Consider the following 17,609-nt stretch of genomic DNA (forward strand, 5'->3'; position numbering starts at 1 on the left):
TAAAGTTTCCTTCCAGTTTTCTTTTCGTACTGTACTGAAGGCAGACTGCACATTAGCAAATTGTTTTCTCAGCAGCACCCTTCAGTACCCCATTTCTTCAAATCTGGGCTTGGATGGATTTATTAAATAAAATAATCCAATGAGTGAGAGAAAGAGCTGCAATGTAATGTTTGGTCTGACTTCAATGCTGACTTAGCTCTCCTTCAAAAAAGGAGTACATGAGAATACATTGACCTTTAGACAGAAGTTGTCTCTCAGATTTTTCTTTTTTTTTTGTTGTTAATTTTCATTTTCTCCCATTCCTTTTTCTTAGTTTCTCGTTGCCATGTACCATTTCCTGGCATGTGGGCAGGAAGGAGCTTCTACTAAATCCACTCTGGCACTAAGTACCAGGTGGTACATAAGAGTGACACAAGGTGACTGAATTTTTCCCCTCCTTGAAGGGAAGCACTTATTGTCCATTCTATGCTTACCCCCAATAGCAAGGCCAGGCTGGAGAGCACAGCATATTTTGAATCATTGGGTGTGAACCTGCATTCATCCACTCAATGACACAGTGCATTGGAGCTTCAACCAAAATCTTTGTATTTTTAGTTGTCAGTTAAATCTTGTTGGTAAAATGCTGTTTCTCTTTGGGCACATAAAAGTTGCCATATCTGTTAGATATTCAGAGCCTTTATAGGCCCCAGCCAGATCCTGTAGTCACTATTTTACTTCTGCTTGTTAAGGTTGTAATAGTGCGGTTGAACTGAGTGAACTTGGAGCCCATGCAAAGGACTGTTCACATAAACCACCAGCTGAACTGGATTCTAAGGTCAGTTATTTGAGGAAACTAAACAAGCTTCCAAATTTCTTAGAGCTCCCAATGAGCAGTAATAATTCTGAACCATGTCAGTTTGACAGGATTTTGTAGAAAAACTTAATAAGTTATTACCCATACATTCAGAGGCTGTGGGCCTCACTGGCAAGGCCTGCATTTATTGCCCATCCCTAATTGCCCTTAACAGAGGGCAATTAAGAGTCAACCACATCACTGGGTGTCTGAAGTCACATATAGGCCAGACCACATAAAGACAGTAAATTGCCTGCCCTAAAGAACATTTATGAACCAGATAGGATTTTATGATAATCCAGTAGTTTCATGGTCACCATTACTGATATCAGCTTTTTATTCCAGATTTATTTATTAACTGAATTTAAATGCCCCAGCTGCCATGATGGGATTTGAACTCACATCTTTGGATTATAAGTCCTAGCCTCTCTAGATTGCCAGTTACATAGCCACTATGTGTTTGATCCCAATGAATGGATGTAGCAAATAAAATCTGTAGCGGGGACGGGTACAAAAAGTCACCCCAGTTCCTTAATATTGAGAATAAAAGTAAATTAAAATCATTGATTTACGTTATGAATGAGACATTTAAAAAAAAACCCTGATGAACAGAATCTTTCATGAAATTGTCTACTCCCCCCCAGCCTCACCCCCCCCCAACAATTGGTTACTAGGTGGTTTATACTAATATCAATTCTAAATTCCCACCAGTCTAGTGATGAGCTGATGTCATTTCTGGTGCCATTTCAGATAGATGTATGGTGGCTAAGACTGCAATCATTGCACAAGTATTAAAAGCAGGATTGATTCTTGTTACCTTTTTGGATCTTTTCCAACCTTGTTACATAGAATAGAATCTTAGAATGGTTTTATCCCTTCACACTCCTCTGCATTAAATTTCATCGACCACATGTCCGCCCGTTGTACCAGCCTATACATATCCTCTTGAAGTCTTATCACTAGCCTCTTCACAGTTCACAATACTTCCAAGTTTACTGTCAATTGCAAATTTTGAAATTGTGCCCTGCACATCTAAGTCTAGATCATGGTCCTAATATTGACCCCTGGGGAACCCCACTATATACCTTCCCCCAGTCCAAAAAACAACCGTTCACCACTATTGTCTACTTCCTGTCACTTAGCCAACTTTGTATCCATGCTGCCACTGTCCCTTTTGTTCCACGGGCTTTAATTTTGCTGACAAGTCTGTTATGTGATACTTTATCAAATGCCTTTTTGGAAGTCCACATACGCTACATCAAGGGCATTACCCTCATCAACCCTCTCTGTTAATTCATCAAAAAACTCAAACAAATTAGTTAAAAATGATTTGTCCTTAACAAATCTAGGCTGGCTTTCCTTAATTAATCCACATTTGTCCAAGTGACTATTAATTTTGTCCCAGATTGTCGTTTCTAAAAGCTTTCTAAAATCATTGGTTCCAAGTCAAGCAACATTTTGATTTTAAAATTGTCGTCTCTGTTTACAAATCCTTCCATAGCCTTGCCCCTCCCTATTTCTGTAATCTCCTCCAGCTCCACAATCCTCCAAGATATCTGCACTCCTCTAATTCTGGCCTCTTGAGCATCTCCGATTTTAATCGCTCCATCATTGGTGGCCATGGCTTCAGTTGCCTGAAGCCTAAACTCTGGAATACCCTTCCTAAAGCTCTCCACCCATCTTACCTTAGTTTCCTCCTTTAAGACATTCCTTAAAACCTACCTCTTACACCAAGCTTTTGGTCATCTGCCCTAATATATCTTTATGTGGCTTAGTGTTATATTTTGTTGTATAATCCTCCTGTGAAGCAGCTTGGGACATTTTATTTCATTAGAGGCACTATATAAATATAAGTTGTTGTTATTTCCCATCACCGAGGTTAAACTTACTGGCCTGTAGTGGCTGAGTTTATCCTTACACCCTTTTATGTATCTTACGCTAAATAATTTCAGCTCTTGTATCATAAATGACTCTCTGAGTTAGGTCTAAACACCCCATACATTAATGTCTGTCCTTGCTTTTTGTACTGTCTCCTTCCCTTTTAAAATTACCGTCATCAACTCACCTTAAAGAAAACACCCTCAACTCCTCTGTCCTGGTTAACCACTGTCCCATCTCCAACTTCTCTTTCCTCTTCTAAGTCCATCACATATTGCCACTTCCCAGATCTGTGCTCATCTTTTCTGCAACTACCTGCTTGAATTCATTCATTTAGGTTTCTGCTGCTCGCAAAATACAAAACTTATCCTTACTTCTCTTCCTTGAACTCTCTGCAGCCTTTGACTTTGTTGATCACACCACTCTCCCAACACCTCTCCTCCATTGTCCATCTCTTTGGGACTGCCCACATTCAGTCTACTCTTACCTATCTGTAGTATAAGGGTCTGAAAGGGCTAATCTTGAGAGTGTGTAAAGAATAACTCACATATGAAGGAGGCTTGAAGATAGATGCAGTGTGGCTAGTGTGAAGTTGTACACAGTTATAATGTAATAAATGTTAGTATTCTAATTACTCCAGACTAAAGAATGTCTCTAAGCTAGACTAACTGAGATGACAGTGTACCAAAACAAACATTCAAATCTATCCAGTCATAGTCAGAGCATCTCTTGTGATGTATTTTCTGTCTACCAGTGCATCATTGCCTCCAGTATCTCCCAAGAATTCATCCTTGGCCCTTCCTTCCATATCTGCATTCTGCCACTTAGGTGGGATTCTCCTCCATAATCTCAATAGAAATCAGGTGTTGTTAGGTCAGAGAACGTTGGGAAATGAGGGGTGAGGTCTACCCCCCTGAAGCATCTCTGCCTTTGCACTGGCTACTCCTTCTTTATGCTGATAATCCCACCAGGAGCCAGTCATGCATGTGTCAGGGTGGGGCAGATACAGAGGGACAGGTGGAAGTTCCACTTCACCAGAACTCCACCCCAAAGGGGAGAATACCTACTTACATATTATGATTGAATTGAAAGAGACAAGCACCAAACCAAAACTAAAATTAGAATGCCTAATTTTTCCACATCCCTTATGAACTATATATTTGTGGAGACAACTCATTCCAAAACATAAACAAGGTTAAAACTGAAGAACTATGTCTGTCACATGGACAGCACACCATGGCTATGTGTCATTCATATATTTTCTTCTTGCACTTACTCTCTTTTTCCTGGCTTTCTCTCCTTTTTCTCAGTTTCTAAATTACCTCCAATTAAATATTGGGAAAACTAAAGCCATTGCCTTCAGCCTCCGCCACAAATTCCATTCCCTCCCAGGCCACTGTCTGTGGCTGAACCAGACTGTTTGCAACCTGGGCAACCTGGTTGATCCTGAGCTGAGCTTCCAACCCCATCACAAAGACTATCTGTTTTCACCTGCCTAAGCCCTTCTGCTGCTGAAACCCTTATCAGTGCTTTTGTTACCTCCAGATTTGACTATTCCTATGCTCTCCTGCCCAGCCTCCCATCTTCCACCCTCCATAAAATTCAGCACATCTAAAGCACTGCCACCTGTATCATAACTTGCTTCAAGTCCTGTTCAATCATCACCCCTGTGCTTGCTGATCTACATTGGCTCCTGCTCCAGCAACACCTCAAGTTTAAAATTCTCCTGTGCATCCCTGACTTAATTCGCTCCATGCCTTCAGCTGCCTAGCATTCCTATGCATTCCTCTCTAAATATTTCTGTCTCACCACCTCTCTCCTCTTTTATGATGTCCTTTAAAACTTTTTTGATCCAGCTTTTCGTCACCTGTCCTAATATCTTTCGATGTTAAGCTTTGATAATGCTCCTGTGAAGTGTTTTGGAACATCCTAATATATTTAAGGTGCTACATAAATACAGGTTGTTGTTGTAGTGGTGAGCCCAGGGGTCAATGCTTGGTCCTCGTTTATTCTGAATTATAAATTTAAAATTTTTATAAATGAGACAGATGATTTGAAATTAGACATAAGAAGAGTTTGAAAATTTGCTGAGGATGCAAAAGTAGGGAAATAGTGAGAAGGACTGTAAAGGACTTCAGGAAGATGCACAGATTAGCAGAAAGGGCAGCCAGGTGGCGGATGCAACTTCGTGCGGAGAAGTATGAAGTCGTACATTTTGAGAGGAAAAATATAGGGAGTGCACATTCAAAGGAAATACATTTAAGGAACAGGAAGATCAAGGGGTTCAAATAGTTCCTTGAAAGTTTGAATGCAAGTAGATAAAACCATAAAAAAGGCCAATAGCAGTTTGGGGTTTTATAAATAGAGCATAATGCAACAGCAAACAGATAATGATACATTTGTACAAGGCAATTCTTAGGCAAATGTGTGCAGTCTTGAGTGCCCCATTACAGAACGGACATTAACATCATATAAAGCATGCAGTATGGATTTAGGTATAATAAGGTCCTGTTATGAGGAGAGACTGGAGATATTGGGTCCATTTTAACTGGAGCAGAGAAGGCAAAGAGGAAATTTAATCGAGATTTTTTTAATTCTGTAGGGTTTTGATTGAATGAATCAGAAAAGACAATCTTATGGTTGGAGAATTAGTGGCAAATGGTTATTAAGTTCAAAATTATCACTAAGAGAGTAAGGTAGGAATTTAGGAGAATTTTTGATTTGATTTTGATATACAGCACTGAAACAGGCCCTTCGGCCCACCGAGTCTGTGCTGACCATTAACCACCCATTTATACTAATCCTGCACTAATCCCATATTCCTACCACATCCTCACCTGTCCCTATATTCCCCTACCACCTACCTATACTAGGGGCAATTTATAATGGCCAATTTACTTATCAACCTGCAAGTCTTTTGGCTGTGGGAGGAAACCGGAGCACCCGGAGGAAACCCACGCAGACACAGGGAGAACTTGCAAACTCCACACAGGCAGTACCCAGAATTGAACCCGGGTCACTGGAGCTGTGAGGCTGCGGTGCTAACCACTGCGCCACTGTGCCGCCCTATTGTAATGTAGAGAGTTGTTAAAGCTTCATGTTTTACCACAAGGAGTAGGTGAGGCAGCGGCCATTGCATCTTTTAAAGTAAAGTAGATAAATATTTAAAACATAGGCAGATACAGGACTATGGGGGCAGAGCAGTGGGTTTAATTTTGGATTGATCTAGCAAAGAGCTGGTGCAGACACATGGGCCAAATAGCTCTCTTCTCTCCAATCACTGACTGTTCAAGACAGGAAATGATTAGAAACTAGCACATTGATAGGTGCAAGATATGTTGATCACTTTGAATGGGAACAGTTTTGTGGGCATACTGTAAATTGGAGTGAGATCAACTGGAAAAAGCTCCATGCAACATCAAGCACTTACATGTAGTGTGATATCCTAGCATTTTTACTCAATAGATGTCAGACATATTAAAATCTTATCAAACTAAGTTTATTAATGTTTTTACATTCATTCATGGGATGTGGGTGTCACTGATAAGGCCATCATTTATTGGCCATCCCTAATTCCTCTTCAGAAGGTGCTGGTGATGGAGCCACCTTCTTGAATACTTAGTGGCTTGCTACACCAGTTTAGAGGGCAGTTGAGAGTCAACTACATTGCTATGGGTCTGGAGTTACATATAGGCCAGACTGGGCAAGGCTGGCAGCTTTCCTTCCCTCAAGGACATTAGTGAATCAGATGGTTTTTACAACAATCCAGTCATTTCGTGGTCACCATTACTGATACTAGCTTTTTATTCCAGATTTATTTAATTCATTGAATTTAAATTCCTCAACTGCTGTGGTGGGATTTGAACTTGTTTCTCTGGATCCGTTGTCCAATAAAATAACCCCAAATATATAGACTGCCTGATCTTTTTGCATTTTAGAGATATGTTTGTGTGCAAAAATACATGGGCATTATCCGTTATACAAACACAGAATCAAAAAAAAAATCGTGTTTTGTGTTATGCAATTCAGCTCACAAAAAAGATCTCATGGCACTACTTCAAAGAAGAGCAGGGGCATTCTCCCTGTTGTCCTGGCCAATATTTATTCCTCAATGACCACCACAAACACACTTTACCTGGTCAAGATGGGGAGATGGCGGTGTAGTGTTAATGTCACTAAACTGGCACTCGAACAGTGTAGGTTGATGCCCTGGGGACATGGGTTCAAATCCCACCATGGTAGCTGGTGGAATTTAAATTCAATTAATTATTAAAATCTGGAATTGAAAGCTTGTCTAAGTAATGCTGCCATGACACTATCATCAATTGTTGTAAAAACCCATCTGGTTCATTAATGTCCTTTAGGGAAGGAAATCTGCTGTCCTTACCTGGTCTGGCCTACATGTGACTCCAGATCCACAACAATATGGTTGACTCTTAACTGTCCTCTGAAATGGCCTTGCAAGTCACTCAGTTGTCAAGGGCAATTAGGGATGGGCAACAAATGCTGACTTTGACAGTGTTGCCTACATTCCATGAAAGAATTTTTAAAAACTAAAAATTTCAACTCAGGACTTCCTCCTAGTAATTGATTCCCTCTAGACTTTCATATCCTTGGATAATCTTTTTTAACCTTTATCTTTGATTTGCTTTAGGATGTCACAGGGACTTCATGGTATCAAACAGAGTTTGGCCTCACAAGCAAACCAAGATTTCAATTCAAACACACTATAGAGGTAAAAAGCAACTGCACACAGCACTTTTCTTGTAGTATTTTGAAATACTTTAGAATGTATTATGTAAAATGAAATGCAGCAAACAAAAACTTTGGTAATAAACTGTTGTAAAATTACTATTGGCAATAATAGCAGCCAAATACTTTGTATGTTTGGATGACATCTCCCTGTCAGACATGGTGTTATGATGACAATCTTTAGTGCCCTTGCTGTGCTACAACTTTGCCAAGAAATTACACCATAACAATGTAAATCTGATATCAAAATCATGTTTGTCATGATATTGTTCTCTACTTCAGCTGTACCACCTGGACTGGAAGCTTCTCAAGCTCACAGTGCAGCAGTGAAGTTTGTTTCATTCACGTTGGGATGTGTGCATTACTGGCCAGGCCAACATTTATTGCCCATCCCCAATTGCTGTTGCGAAGTTTGTGCTGAGTCGCCTTCTTGACAACTGAATGGCTTGCTAGGCCATTTCAGAGGGAGATGAAGTAACAAGCAGCTAACCATAGTCCAAAAGCTGCAGCTGACATGGTATCATAATGTTCATTGCAATTCTCTTCTTTGGCCTCCTTGTTCATTGCAATTCTATATGCCCATATAGCAGCATGAGTCTAACCTTGGGCTGGTAAACTTGTACGAGAAAGTGTATATGTAACCTGTTTGCAGTCAGCTACACGGGCTGAAGATTGAAAGCTAACAGCAAGAACACCCAATTTTGTGCAGCTCATATAACCTGCCTGGCACAAGTGAAGCAGTGTTATTTACTGTGTTTGCTCACACTAGCACAGTCAGTTGTACATCCTGCCCATTCAGCATTATATGGCAATGAAACTGATACACCAAAGAGTTGAATCCTTTGATTCACACTTTATGCAACCATATCACTGGGGTTCTAAAGACACTTAAAATCCTTGATCAGAAATTGATCTTTGCTGTCATGAGTTATATCCCCCCATTATCTTGTTGCTATTATTATTATTATTTATTATCTATCTATTATTATTTTGGCAACTATTATATTCATTGAGATGAGGCATGAAAGTGCTGGGAAATGAGGAACAGTTACACCTCTGTCACTTCATATCAGCACTGAGCACTCAGTTGCAGAGTAAACCATTCTACTCTGCATAGCAGGGTGCCAGTCACTTAGAAGTTGGAATAACCCAAGCTCTTAGTTCAATCAGGATACCTTACAGTAGAGCGGTCTCCAGGCATGATTGATGGGGGAATTCCCAATCATCTCCATTCTGAGAATAGCAGTGTCACTGAGCTGGATTTAATGGACCCCAGGAAATGGGCTAGGAGGTTGGGGGGCCCATAGAATGGTGGGGGTGGAGGGCCTGTCGCCCTTCTGTCACAATGCAATTGCTGGGGGAGGGAAGGCTGAAGACAGCCTTCCCACCCAGAGGACAATTGAGGCCCTCAAGTGGCCTATTATTAGCCACTTTAGGGCCCTCTTCCTGCCACCACTGGAATTAAGCCAGCGGCGGTGGTGGGGGGGGTGGTGGTCACCCAGTGAAATGAGGCAACCTTTCTGAGAGCATGGGGTGTGGCCTTTTTCCACAGACAATCTGTGGCCCATGGAGGGCCATCAGTGGCAAACAGCCCCCTCCCCTGCACTCATCATATACCCTCTTGCCACCCCCCAGCGCCCACCCTCCATCGCCCAGACCTGCCAGACTAGCCCCAGCGACCCAGCTTCACTTATTTTTAGTCCAGGTCTCCAGTGATGGGCCTGGTTACCAGCACTCCTGTAGTACCAGCGGTGACCACTGCTCCCAGTGGCGCTGTTGATGCTACGTACCTTCTGGCCCTCTGATTGACTGGCAGCTCTTGGTGGCAGGATTGCCATCCTTAAAGGGATGGGGATCCTGGTGCTGGGCAGAAGTGCCTGAGCCCCATAGAATCACTTTGGGGTGGTGGGTGGCGGTGGGCGGTGGAGGCTCTGAAAGACCAAGGTGGAGTTCCCACTGCCTTTTTGGCCCAGCACCAGGAGCCTCACCGGCGCATCTAAATCTAACCCACTCTGTGCAACTGTGAAGTTGCTGATTGTATGAGCATTGTACACCCACAGGTATCTCTTACATAAATTATCCCATTGCCTCTGATTGCACTAGCCAAGTGAAGTATTCAATGCAATTTAAGAATTTATTTTCACTGCAGTTCAATGAACATTTGTCATTTAACATCTCCAAAGAACTAAAGTGAGTGCTCAGTGGAAATTTGTACAATTGTACTGTGCTTACAAGACCAACATATTTCTGTATCTGTTTTCCTGTGCTGTGTAATAGGTGCGTAATTGGGAAAAGAAACTTCGTGAACATACAGATGAAAGCAACTTTGAGAAACTCTGCAGCAATGCCACAAACGAAATTAAAACTTACAGAGAACTTGTTTCCAAATCAGGCACGTTTTGTGACAGTGGTTTTTGTTTTCCATGTAGGAATAATTTATTACCTGTAACTATTTGTCAAAGTAAGATTTTTTTTGAAGAAGAAATCATTTCAGTAAATAGTATTTCATACCAAGTAATACTGCTATTTTCCAGTGCCATCTTTTTTTATGTAGTTGGAACAATGGAATTGTGGCTCCACATTCCCACTTAGAGTGCAATCCAATTTCCCACAGAGATCCGGGACCTATACGGATATACTATGCCCACTATCATGTTAGTCTCTGGATCTGGCTACAAAACGGAGTGCATTAAGCAGCGGGTTGAAGGATAGTACTCTAGCCATTTTCCAATCAACTTAATCAGAAAATAAATAAATCCTGTATAAAAAAAGAAAGTAAATATTTACTTCAGAAAAAAAATTATTTGTTTTTGCAATGTGGGCAACACCGGCAAGGCCATCCCTAGTTTCCCTGAGGACATTAGGAATCAACCACATGCTGTGGAGTTATCTGTAGGTCAGAGCAGGTAGGGATGGCAGGTTCCCTTCTCTGAAGGATATCAGTGAACCAGTTGGGTTTTTACAACAGTTCAGGAGCTTTCATTGTTGTTTTCCTGGTGTCAACCCAAAATTACCAGATTCATTGAATTCAGTTTCACAACTTGACATGGTAGGATTTGCACTCTTGTTGGGGTAGATCTTGACTTTGTGCAGTAGAATAAAATGGGTGATAGCGTGTCATTTTTATATCTCTCCTGATTTTCATTTACAGGCTTTCAACCATTTTAAGCTCAAGTTAAGATTGACCCCATGAGCAACAGGGAAGAGAAATTGGTCCTCTTTGTACCCATTTTCTGGGTGGCAAATCGGGGCAAAAAGGAGCAATTTTTGCGGAATAATGTTCCAAACCCAATCTGCAGTTGTTGGTAAAGACAGTTTGACAGGCATTCCTGGAGGCCACTTGAAACAGGCGTTAGGCTCCTCAAATATGTTAATGAGGTGTCTAATGCCTTTCTAAAAACCTTCCTGAGACAAATTACTGAGTGGAGTAGGCACCGGGCCTGCTCTACGCAGTCATTCGGTTCCTAATGCAACTTAGTCAACGGTCCCTAAGCAGACTTCTGGAGGCCACCACCAGAAAGGTAAGTATATTTTTTACCTTAACATAGAGCCGGGGAAGGTGGAGCACCCCTCCCAGCTCCACAGCACTACCCCAGACCCCTGCTGGCTTGCACTCGAACCCCCACTGCTCCCGGCACTCCACACTGATCTTCCATCCTTCCAGGACTTACCTGAGGGTCACTGATATGTTAAGTTCTCCTCGTCCTTGCTCGCTTCTCCCAGAACTGACAATGACTCTGGTAAGAGCCTTTTCAAGCTGCAATCATCACTCCTTCATCAAAAAACAGACTCTTGGCCTCTCTCTCCTTGCAAACTACTGCCCCATCTCCAACTTCCCTTCTCCAAAATCCTTGCTTATGTCACCTCCCAAATCCATGCCCACCTTTTTTGCAACTCCCTGTTTGAATCTGTCCAATCAGGTTTCCAACTCCTGCCACAGCACCAGAACTTCCCAAAGCAAAGCTGCGTGAAATCCTCTATGGCTATAGGTTCATTAATCCTTCGCCTTTATCTTGATGTCTCTGTAGCCTCTGACATGGTCCACACACCATCCTTTTGCAATGTCTGTCCTCCATTATCCAGCACAATGGCATTGCTCTCACTTGTTTCCAAGCTAGTGTCTCCAATCATCGCATCAGTATCTTTAGCAATGGCTTCTCTTGCCCTGCTCGCCACACCCATACCTCTACATGGATTCTTTTTTGATTAGCTCTTGTTCGTCAACTGCAAAATTCTCAGTCCTTTGATAACATCACTTGCAGATATAGGGTCAGCTCTAAATGTATCCCGACAAGATTCAGCTCTATCACTGGACTGTTTCCTGCATTACAACAGTGACTACACTTCAAAAAGTACTTCATTGGCTCTAAGGTGCTTTGAGACGTCCGGTGGTTGTGAAAGGCGCTATATAAATGCATTTTTTTCTTTTTTTTTCTCTGAACCACTCAACTGCCTTTACATGGTCAGACTACTGATCTAACATCTAGTCTTGGATGAGCAGCAGTTTCCTCTAAGTAAACGTTACAAAGACTGAAACCATTGTCTTCAGTCCCCATCACAAATTCCATATTCTTGCCATCCATTCCATCATCCCCCTCCCCAGTCATAGAGTCTTGCATACTTGGCATCCTTTTTCAGCCAAGCAGCTGACTGCATATCATCTCTACCACAAAGGCAGCCTACTGCATATACAGCCATCATTTTGCCCACTTCTGCTCCTACTGCAGCCTATCTTCTGCTGAAACCGTCATCTTGCCTTTGACACCTCCAAACTCAACTATTTTAATCCTCTCCTCGCTAGCTTCCAGTTCTCCACCTGCTGTAAACTTCAGCTCATCCAAAATTTTCCTGCCTATATCCTATCCCTCAGCAAGTTCCACTCACCCTGTCCTTGCTAACCTACATTGGTTCCCCCTGTACCTCAAATATAAAATTATCATCCTTGTGTTTATCTTTCATGGCTCATTCCTGCCTATTTCTTTGATCTGCTTCATCCCTACAACAGCCCTCAACACCCACACCGCAACTCGCCATTCTATGGCCTTCTGTGTGCCCACTCCCTTTATCACACCATTGGCAGCTGTTCTTTTATCCCCCTAGGCCCACACTCTGGAATTCCCTCCTTAAATCCTTCTAGCTTACCACCTTCCCTCCTCCTTCAATACCCTCTTTAAAACTCACCTCTTTGAAAAAGCTTTTGCTCATCGATCCTAATATATCCTTCTTTGGCTCAGCATCTATTTTTTCATTATTTGATTATGCCTGTGTGAAGCTTTTTGGGACCTTTTCCAATGATAGAGAAAATTTTGAATGCAAGCTGTTATAGTTGCGTTCTGTCATGGTCATGTGCTTGTATTCTCTCTCTGTGTGAAGATGATGACTACACTCAAGTGCACCAAGTAATTTTTGGCAAGCACATGAGGATCTCTGTAATATGAGCCAGGCTGTAGTGTGGATATACATTCAGGTGATTGCTGAACTATACAGGAGAGCTAGAGAATTCATCGCTTTTGCCATTACAGCACGGGAGCAGCACGTAGGCTATCCCATTTTATAGGGTGTGGCTTTCCCAAGTTCCAGGGATGTAATGCATCGCATGTACATTGCTTTAAAAGCTCCTACAGAAAACCTTTCAATTCTCTGAACAAGAAATTACCTATTGTGAGCAAAGGATATTACATGTCATTGCGGAGATAGGCTGGAAATTATCACAATGCATTCATGCTTTAAAATTCATCCCTCCCTTTCTTCAGGGAAGAAAATTATTTCAACAGATGGCATGTGGGTGACAAAGCCTAACCCCTGCTCCTGTGGATAATGACCTCATTAAGATTGGCTCAAACGGCAGCAGAGCAGCATTACAACAAGGCATATTCCTTGTTACAAGAATGGTGGCAGGGCTGAAGGAGTTCAGTTATGTGGAGAGACTGGAGAAGCTGGTGTTGTTCTCCTTAGACCAGAGAAATTTAAGAGATTTGATAGAAGTGTTCAAAATCACGAGCGATTTTGATAGAATAAATAAGGAGAAACTGCAGTGGCAAAATAGCCAGAGGGGACAGAGTTACTGTGACTGCCAAAAGAATCAGAAACGACATGAGGAAACATTTTCTACACAGCGAGTTGTTGTGATCCGGAATTCACTGCCTGAAAGGGCTGTGGAGTCAGATTCAATAATAACCTTCAAAAGAGAATTGGATAAGTACTTGAAGGGATAACATTTGTAGGGCTATGGGGAAAGAGCAGGGGAGTGGAATTAATTGGATAGCTCTACCAAAGAGCCTGCACAGGCACAATGGGCTGAATGGTGTCCCTCTGTGCTGCTTCATTCTATGATTCTATAATTCCTCTAGAAGAGTAGTCAGTGAGAAGGTCATTGTCGTCTTATAAGGGCCCTTTTGTTGCCTAGACATGTTTAGAGGGGCTCTGCAGAATGCTGCAGCTCATGTGTCACAGGTGATGTGGCCCGCTTTGGCCTGCTGTACTAATGATGTCTTAACTGTAGATTTTGTGATTAGACATGATTAGTTTCAGAAATATAGCTCTGCTTCCATTTATATATTTTTGCTATTTTCTAATGTATGACCAGTGCCTTTCTATGAAGAGGGACAGTCACCTCTGGATGCCCTACATAAGGCAGCAGTGGACTATGCTTTGGCTATAAAATTGAAACCAAAGGACCCTGAGCTGCATTTCCACCTAGGTGTGGTGTTGGAGGAACATTACTATGCGGCTGTGATATATGGAGTGGTGGAAAAGGTAAGGCAGTTGTAACATGTCAATCCTATTTGTTGCAGGTTTGAAAAGGAAGCCAACTCGTCAAAATACTTAAAATCCTATTATCAAGTACAAAACATCGGAGATGCAACTTTTCCATTTCTTTAGGGTTTTACTATTTCCCAAGGTGTTGGGACTTTACATTAAGGTATTAAAGGAAGAGGTGACTATTATTGAACTATTATTATCAAAAAGGTTCTTATACTAAGCATTCCTCCACATCAGTTTAAAAACAATGGATGGTTTGTATCTGTCTACCACCTTGTTCACACTGAGAAACAAGGGTGGTAGACAGCCAGCTTATTTCTTAGGAAAACTTACTGCATGCTGAATGCCCAAGTCCTGCATGACTTGATTTTCAAGTGGGCTTCAAAATGGTTTGGCCAGCACTCACACCCAAAACAGACAGGCAGCCTTATTAAAATATCTGAATTGGTATACTATGCCAATTTTCATAGTTTTCAGGTATAATTTGGTGGAGGGCACCTCCTATTGCTGTTGGCCAAGAGCAGCCTAACCCCCAGTCCTCAAAGTGACCACTAATGGCCACTCCAGAAATTACACAGTTAAGTTTATCCTACAGAAATCTTCCCAGGCACCTTAAGCCACTAAGTGACACCACCATGCACCCTTACCTCCACTTGGATTGCCGCCTTCCCCATATATGTTTCAACCAGCTTGGCCCTGCATATGTAGAAGGGCCATTGGATTAAATTGCTCCCCACCACACCAACCCTCCCCCTCCCCCACCCCAAATATTTGTGAGATGCCTTTCGGCAGCCTTTGAGTGCTGGCAGCTCACTGAGATCGTGTAGATAAGCTGCAAGCATGGAACTGGTTCAGGCCTCCAGCTGGGGCCACCAGCAGACGGTATGATTGCCTTGTGACTCCCCACCTGCAGTGCACAGCCCCATTAGGTTTTAGATTGTCTTTAGAAATAGCAACCAGGAAATCATCAACATTTAACTCTACCTAGCAACGATGTTACCTCTTGGTGTGGCTCAATGAGATGTGATTCCTATTAAATCATATACAACACCTATACTTAGTGGCAACGTTATGACTTTGCTTGTCGGTCTTCCACAACCAAGACATGTAATCATGTAAATGATCAAGTGCCTATTCAGATCTCATTTAGCGAAATAATTCATCAGTTTGAAAAAGGTTCTGATTGAAGATTTCTCTATAATTTTCATATTTTGCCCAGATCAGTTTTGGAGGTACTGGATAAATAACAGGAACATTGAAGTGAGCCATAACTTGATCTTTGTTGTAACAATCCAAACCACTTAAGAAATTCAGTTTAGCTCATTATGTGTTGCAACATCAATTCGTCCTTTTACGTGTTAATTACATAGATAAATTCTGTGTAATTTCCAAAGTATCTGTCATCTGCCAGCATTATATAGATTAAATCTAATCTATGTTCATAAAACATGTTCTGAAATTAATCTTTATAACTTTTTCCTATTTGTTTGGGAGTGTTATTATTTATGCTACCATGAAGAATGCATCTATTATGTTTCAACATAAGAATGATTTCAATCTGCCCTCAGATTCAAGAAGAGGGTACAGAAAAGCTCAGTGAGGCTCAGGTCTCCGGTAGAAATGACGAGATCTCGACAATTTGTAGGCTTCATGGCATTAAAGGGGGGGGCACATTGCAACAGCAACTGAAGGTATTGAACATGGAATACCTCCAATTAAAAGAACAAAGGCAATTTTCCAAAGCTGACTACGTGCAGACACTTTACGACTGGAAAGCCCAGCAAGTTGGGAAGGTATGAAACTATATAATACTGCAAATACTGTATTTTCAAAGAATACAAAAACAAATTGATACAAATTGAACTTCACTTAACACACATGAATGTGACCATGGTAAATTGCCCTCCTGGTACTTCTTGACCTGTCTGCAGCCTTTGACATAGTTGACCACACCATCCTCTTCCAACGACTCCCCACCATTGTCCAGCTGAGTGAGACTACACTAGACTGGTTCCATTCTTATCAATTTAGTCACAGCCAGAGAATCACCTGTAATATCTTCTCTTCCTGCTCCACGACGTTATGTCTTGTGTCTGAGGAATTGTCTTTGGCCCCCTCTTATTTTTCATCTATACGTTGCCCTCATCAATATCATCCGAAAACACAGCATCAGGTTCCATATGTACACTGATCTCACCCTGCTCTACCTCACCACCGCCTCTCTCGACTCCTCCACTGTCTCTAAATTGTCACATTGCTGGTCTGACATCTAGTAATGGAAGAACAAATATTTCCTCCAGGTAATTATTGGGAAGATCAAAGCCATTGTTCAGTCCCTGCTACAGACTGCATGCCCTAGCCATTGATTCCATCCTTCTCCTTGTAAACTGTCTGAGGCTGAATGATACTGTTTGCAAATTTCAGTGTCATATTTGACCCCAAGATTAGCTTCAGACCACATATCCACACCATCACTAAAGCCACCTATTTCCACCTCTATAACATTACCCAACTCCTTCCCTGCCTCAGCTCATTTGCTGCTGAAACCCTCATCCATACGCTTGACTATTCCAATGCGCTCCTGACCGGCTTCCCACATTCCACCTATCATAAACTTAAGCTCATCCAAAACTCTGCTGCCTATGTCCCAACTCCCACCAAGTCCCTTTCACCCACAATATGGTCTGGATTTTATGCTGAAGGTGGGGCTCCTGGCACCGGGCCAAAAAGGCGGAGGAGCCCCCTATCTGCCTTTTCATGCCCATGCAGCGCCACCCCCCGCCCCACCCCCCCCCACCCCAACCTAGAACGATTCTCCTGTCTTTTTAAATCAAAATTTCAGGAGGCGAGATCCCTGTCCTTTTAAAGACAGGAATCCCACCTCCATGAGCTGCCCGTCAATCAGAGGGCCGGCACCTCAACAGGATTGGCAGCGCCACCGGGAGCATTGGCTACTGCGGGTACTGTAGAGGCCTTCGACCCACTCCCAGCGCTGGAACCCCAGACAAGGGGTAACTGAGGCAGGGTCGCCGGGGCCAGTACGGAAGACCCCAGTGAGGGGGTGGTGGAGGATGCTCTTGCAGTCAGGAGGAGGGGGGTCCTGGCACATGAATTGGTTCATGGTGGGGGTCCTCCATGGGCCTCAAATTGCCCTCGGAGGAGGGACTCTGCACCCCCCACGCCCACAAGGAGGGCATCTTGTAACACGGCGGAGCATGGCGGAGGCCTCCCCTCACCGTGGGTAAGGACAATACACATGCAAATATTTATAATGATAAAACTTTAATGAAATGTGCAAATCATTTGGCCACCATAATTTGTAAATAAACCAATTCAATCACTTAGAATCACTTTTTGAAGATTTTCATTCATCATTTTTCTCTCG

General features: G+C 42.4%; 1 protein-coding gene across 9 annotated transcripts in view; it reads left to right on the top strand.

Moving 5' to 3' along the window:
* The window catches only part of LOC137376191 (uncharacterized), a 73,429-nt gene that overhangs the window by 16,655 nt on the left and 39,165 nt on the right, over nucleotides 1–17,609 (top strand). For 4 of the 9 annotated variants that reach the window (XM_068044277.1, XM_068044281.1, XM_068044280.1 and 1 more), the window contains 6 exons: nucleotides 314–416; nucleotides 729–814; nucleotides 7,365–7,445; nucleotides 9,740–9,854; nucleotides 14,049–14,218; nucleotides 15,793–16,017. In XM_068044277.1, coding sequence (XP_067900378.1) covers nucleotides 314–416; nucleotides 729–814; nucleotides 7,365–7,445; nucleotides 9,740–9,854; nucleotides 14,049–14,218; nucleotides 15,793–16,017 — 780 coding nt within the window. The remainder of the gene's footprint in view (nucleotides 1–313; nucleotides 417–728; nucleotides 815–7,364; nucleotides 7,446–9,739; nucleotides 9,855–14,048; nucleotides 14,219–15,792; nucleotides 16,018–17,609) is intronic. The other 5 variants (XM_068044275.1, XM_068044278.1, XM_068044282.1 and 2 more) reach the window with 2 other exon arrangements.

This window comes from Heterodontus francisci, chromosome 13 (assembly GCF_036365525.1).
Source record: "Heterodontus francisci isolate sHetFra1 chromosome 13, sHetFra1.hap1, whole genome shotgun sequence".
Taxonomy (NCBI): domain Eukaryota; kingdom Metazoa; phylum Chordata; class Chondrichthyes; order Heterodontiformes; family Heterodontidae; genus Heterodontus; species Heterodontus francisci.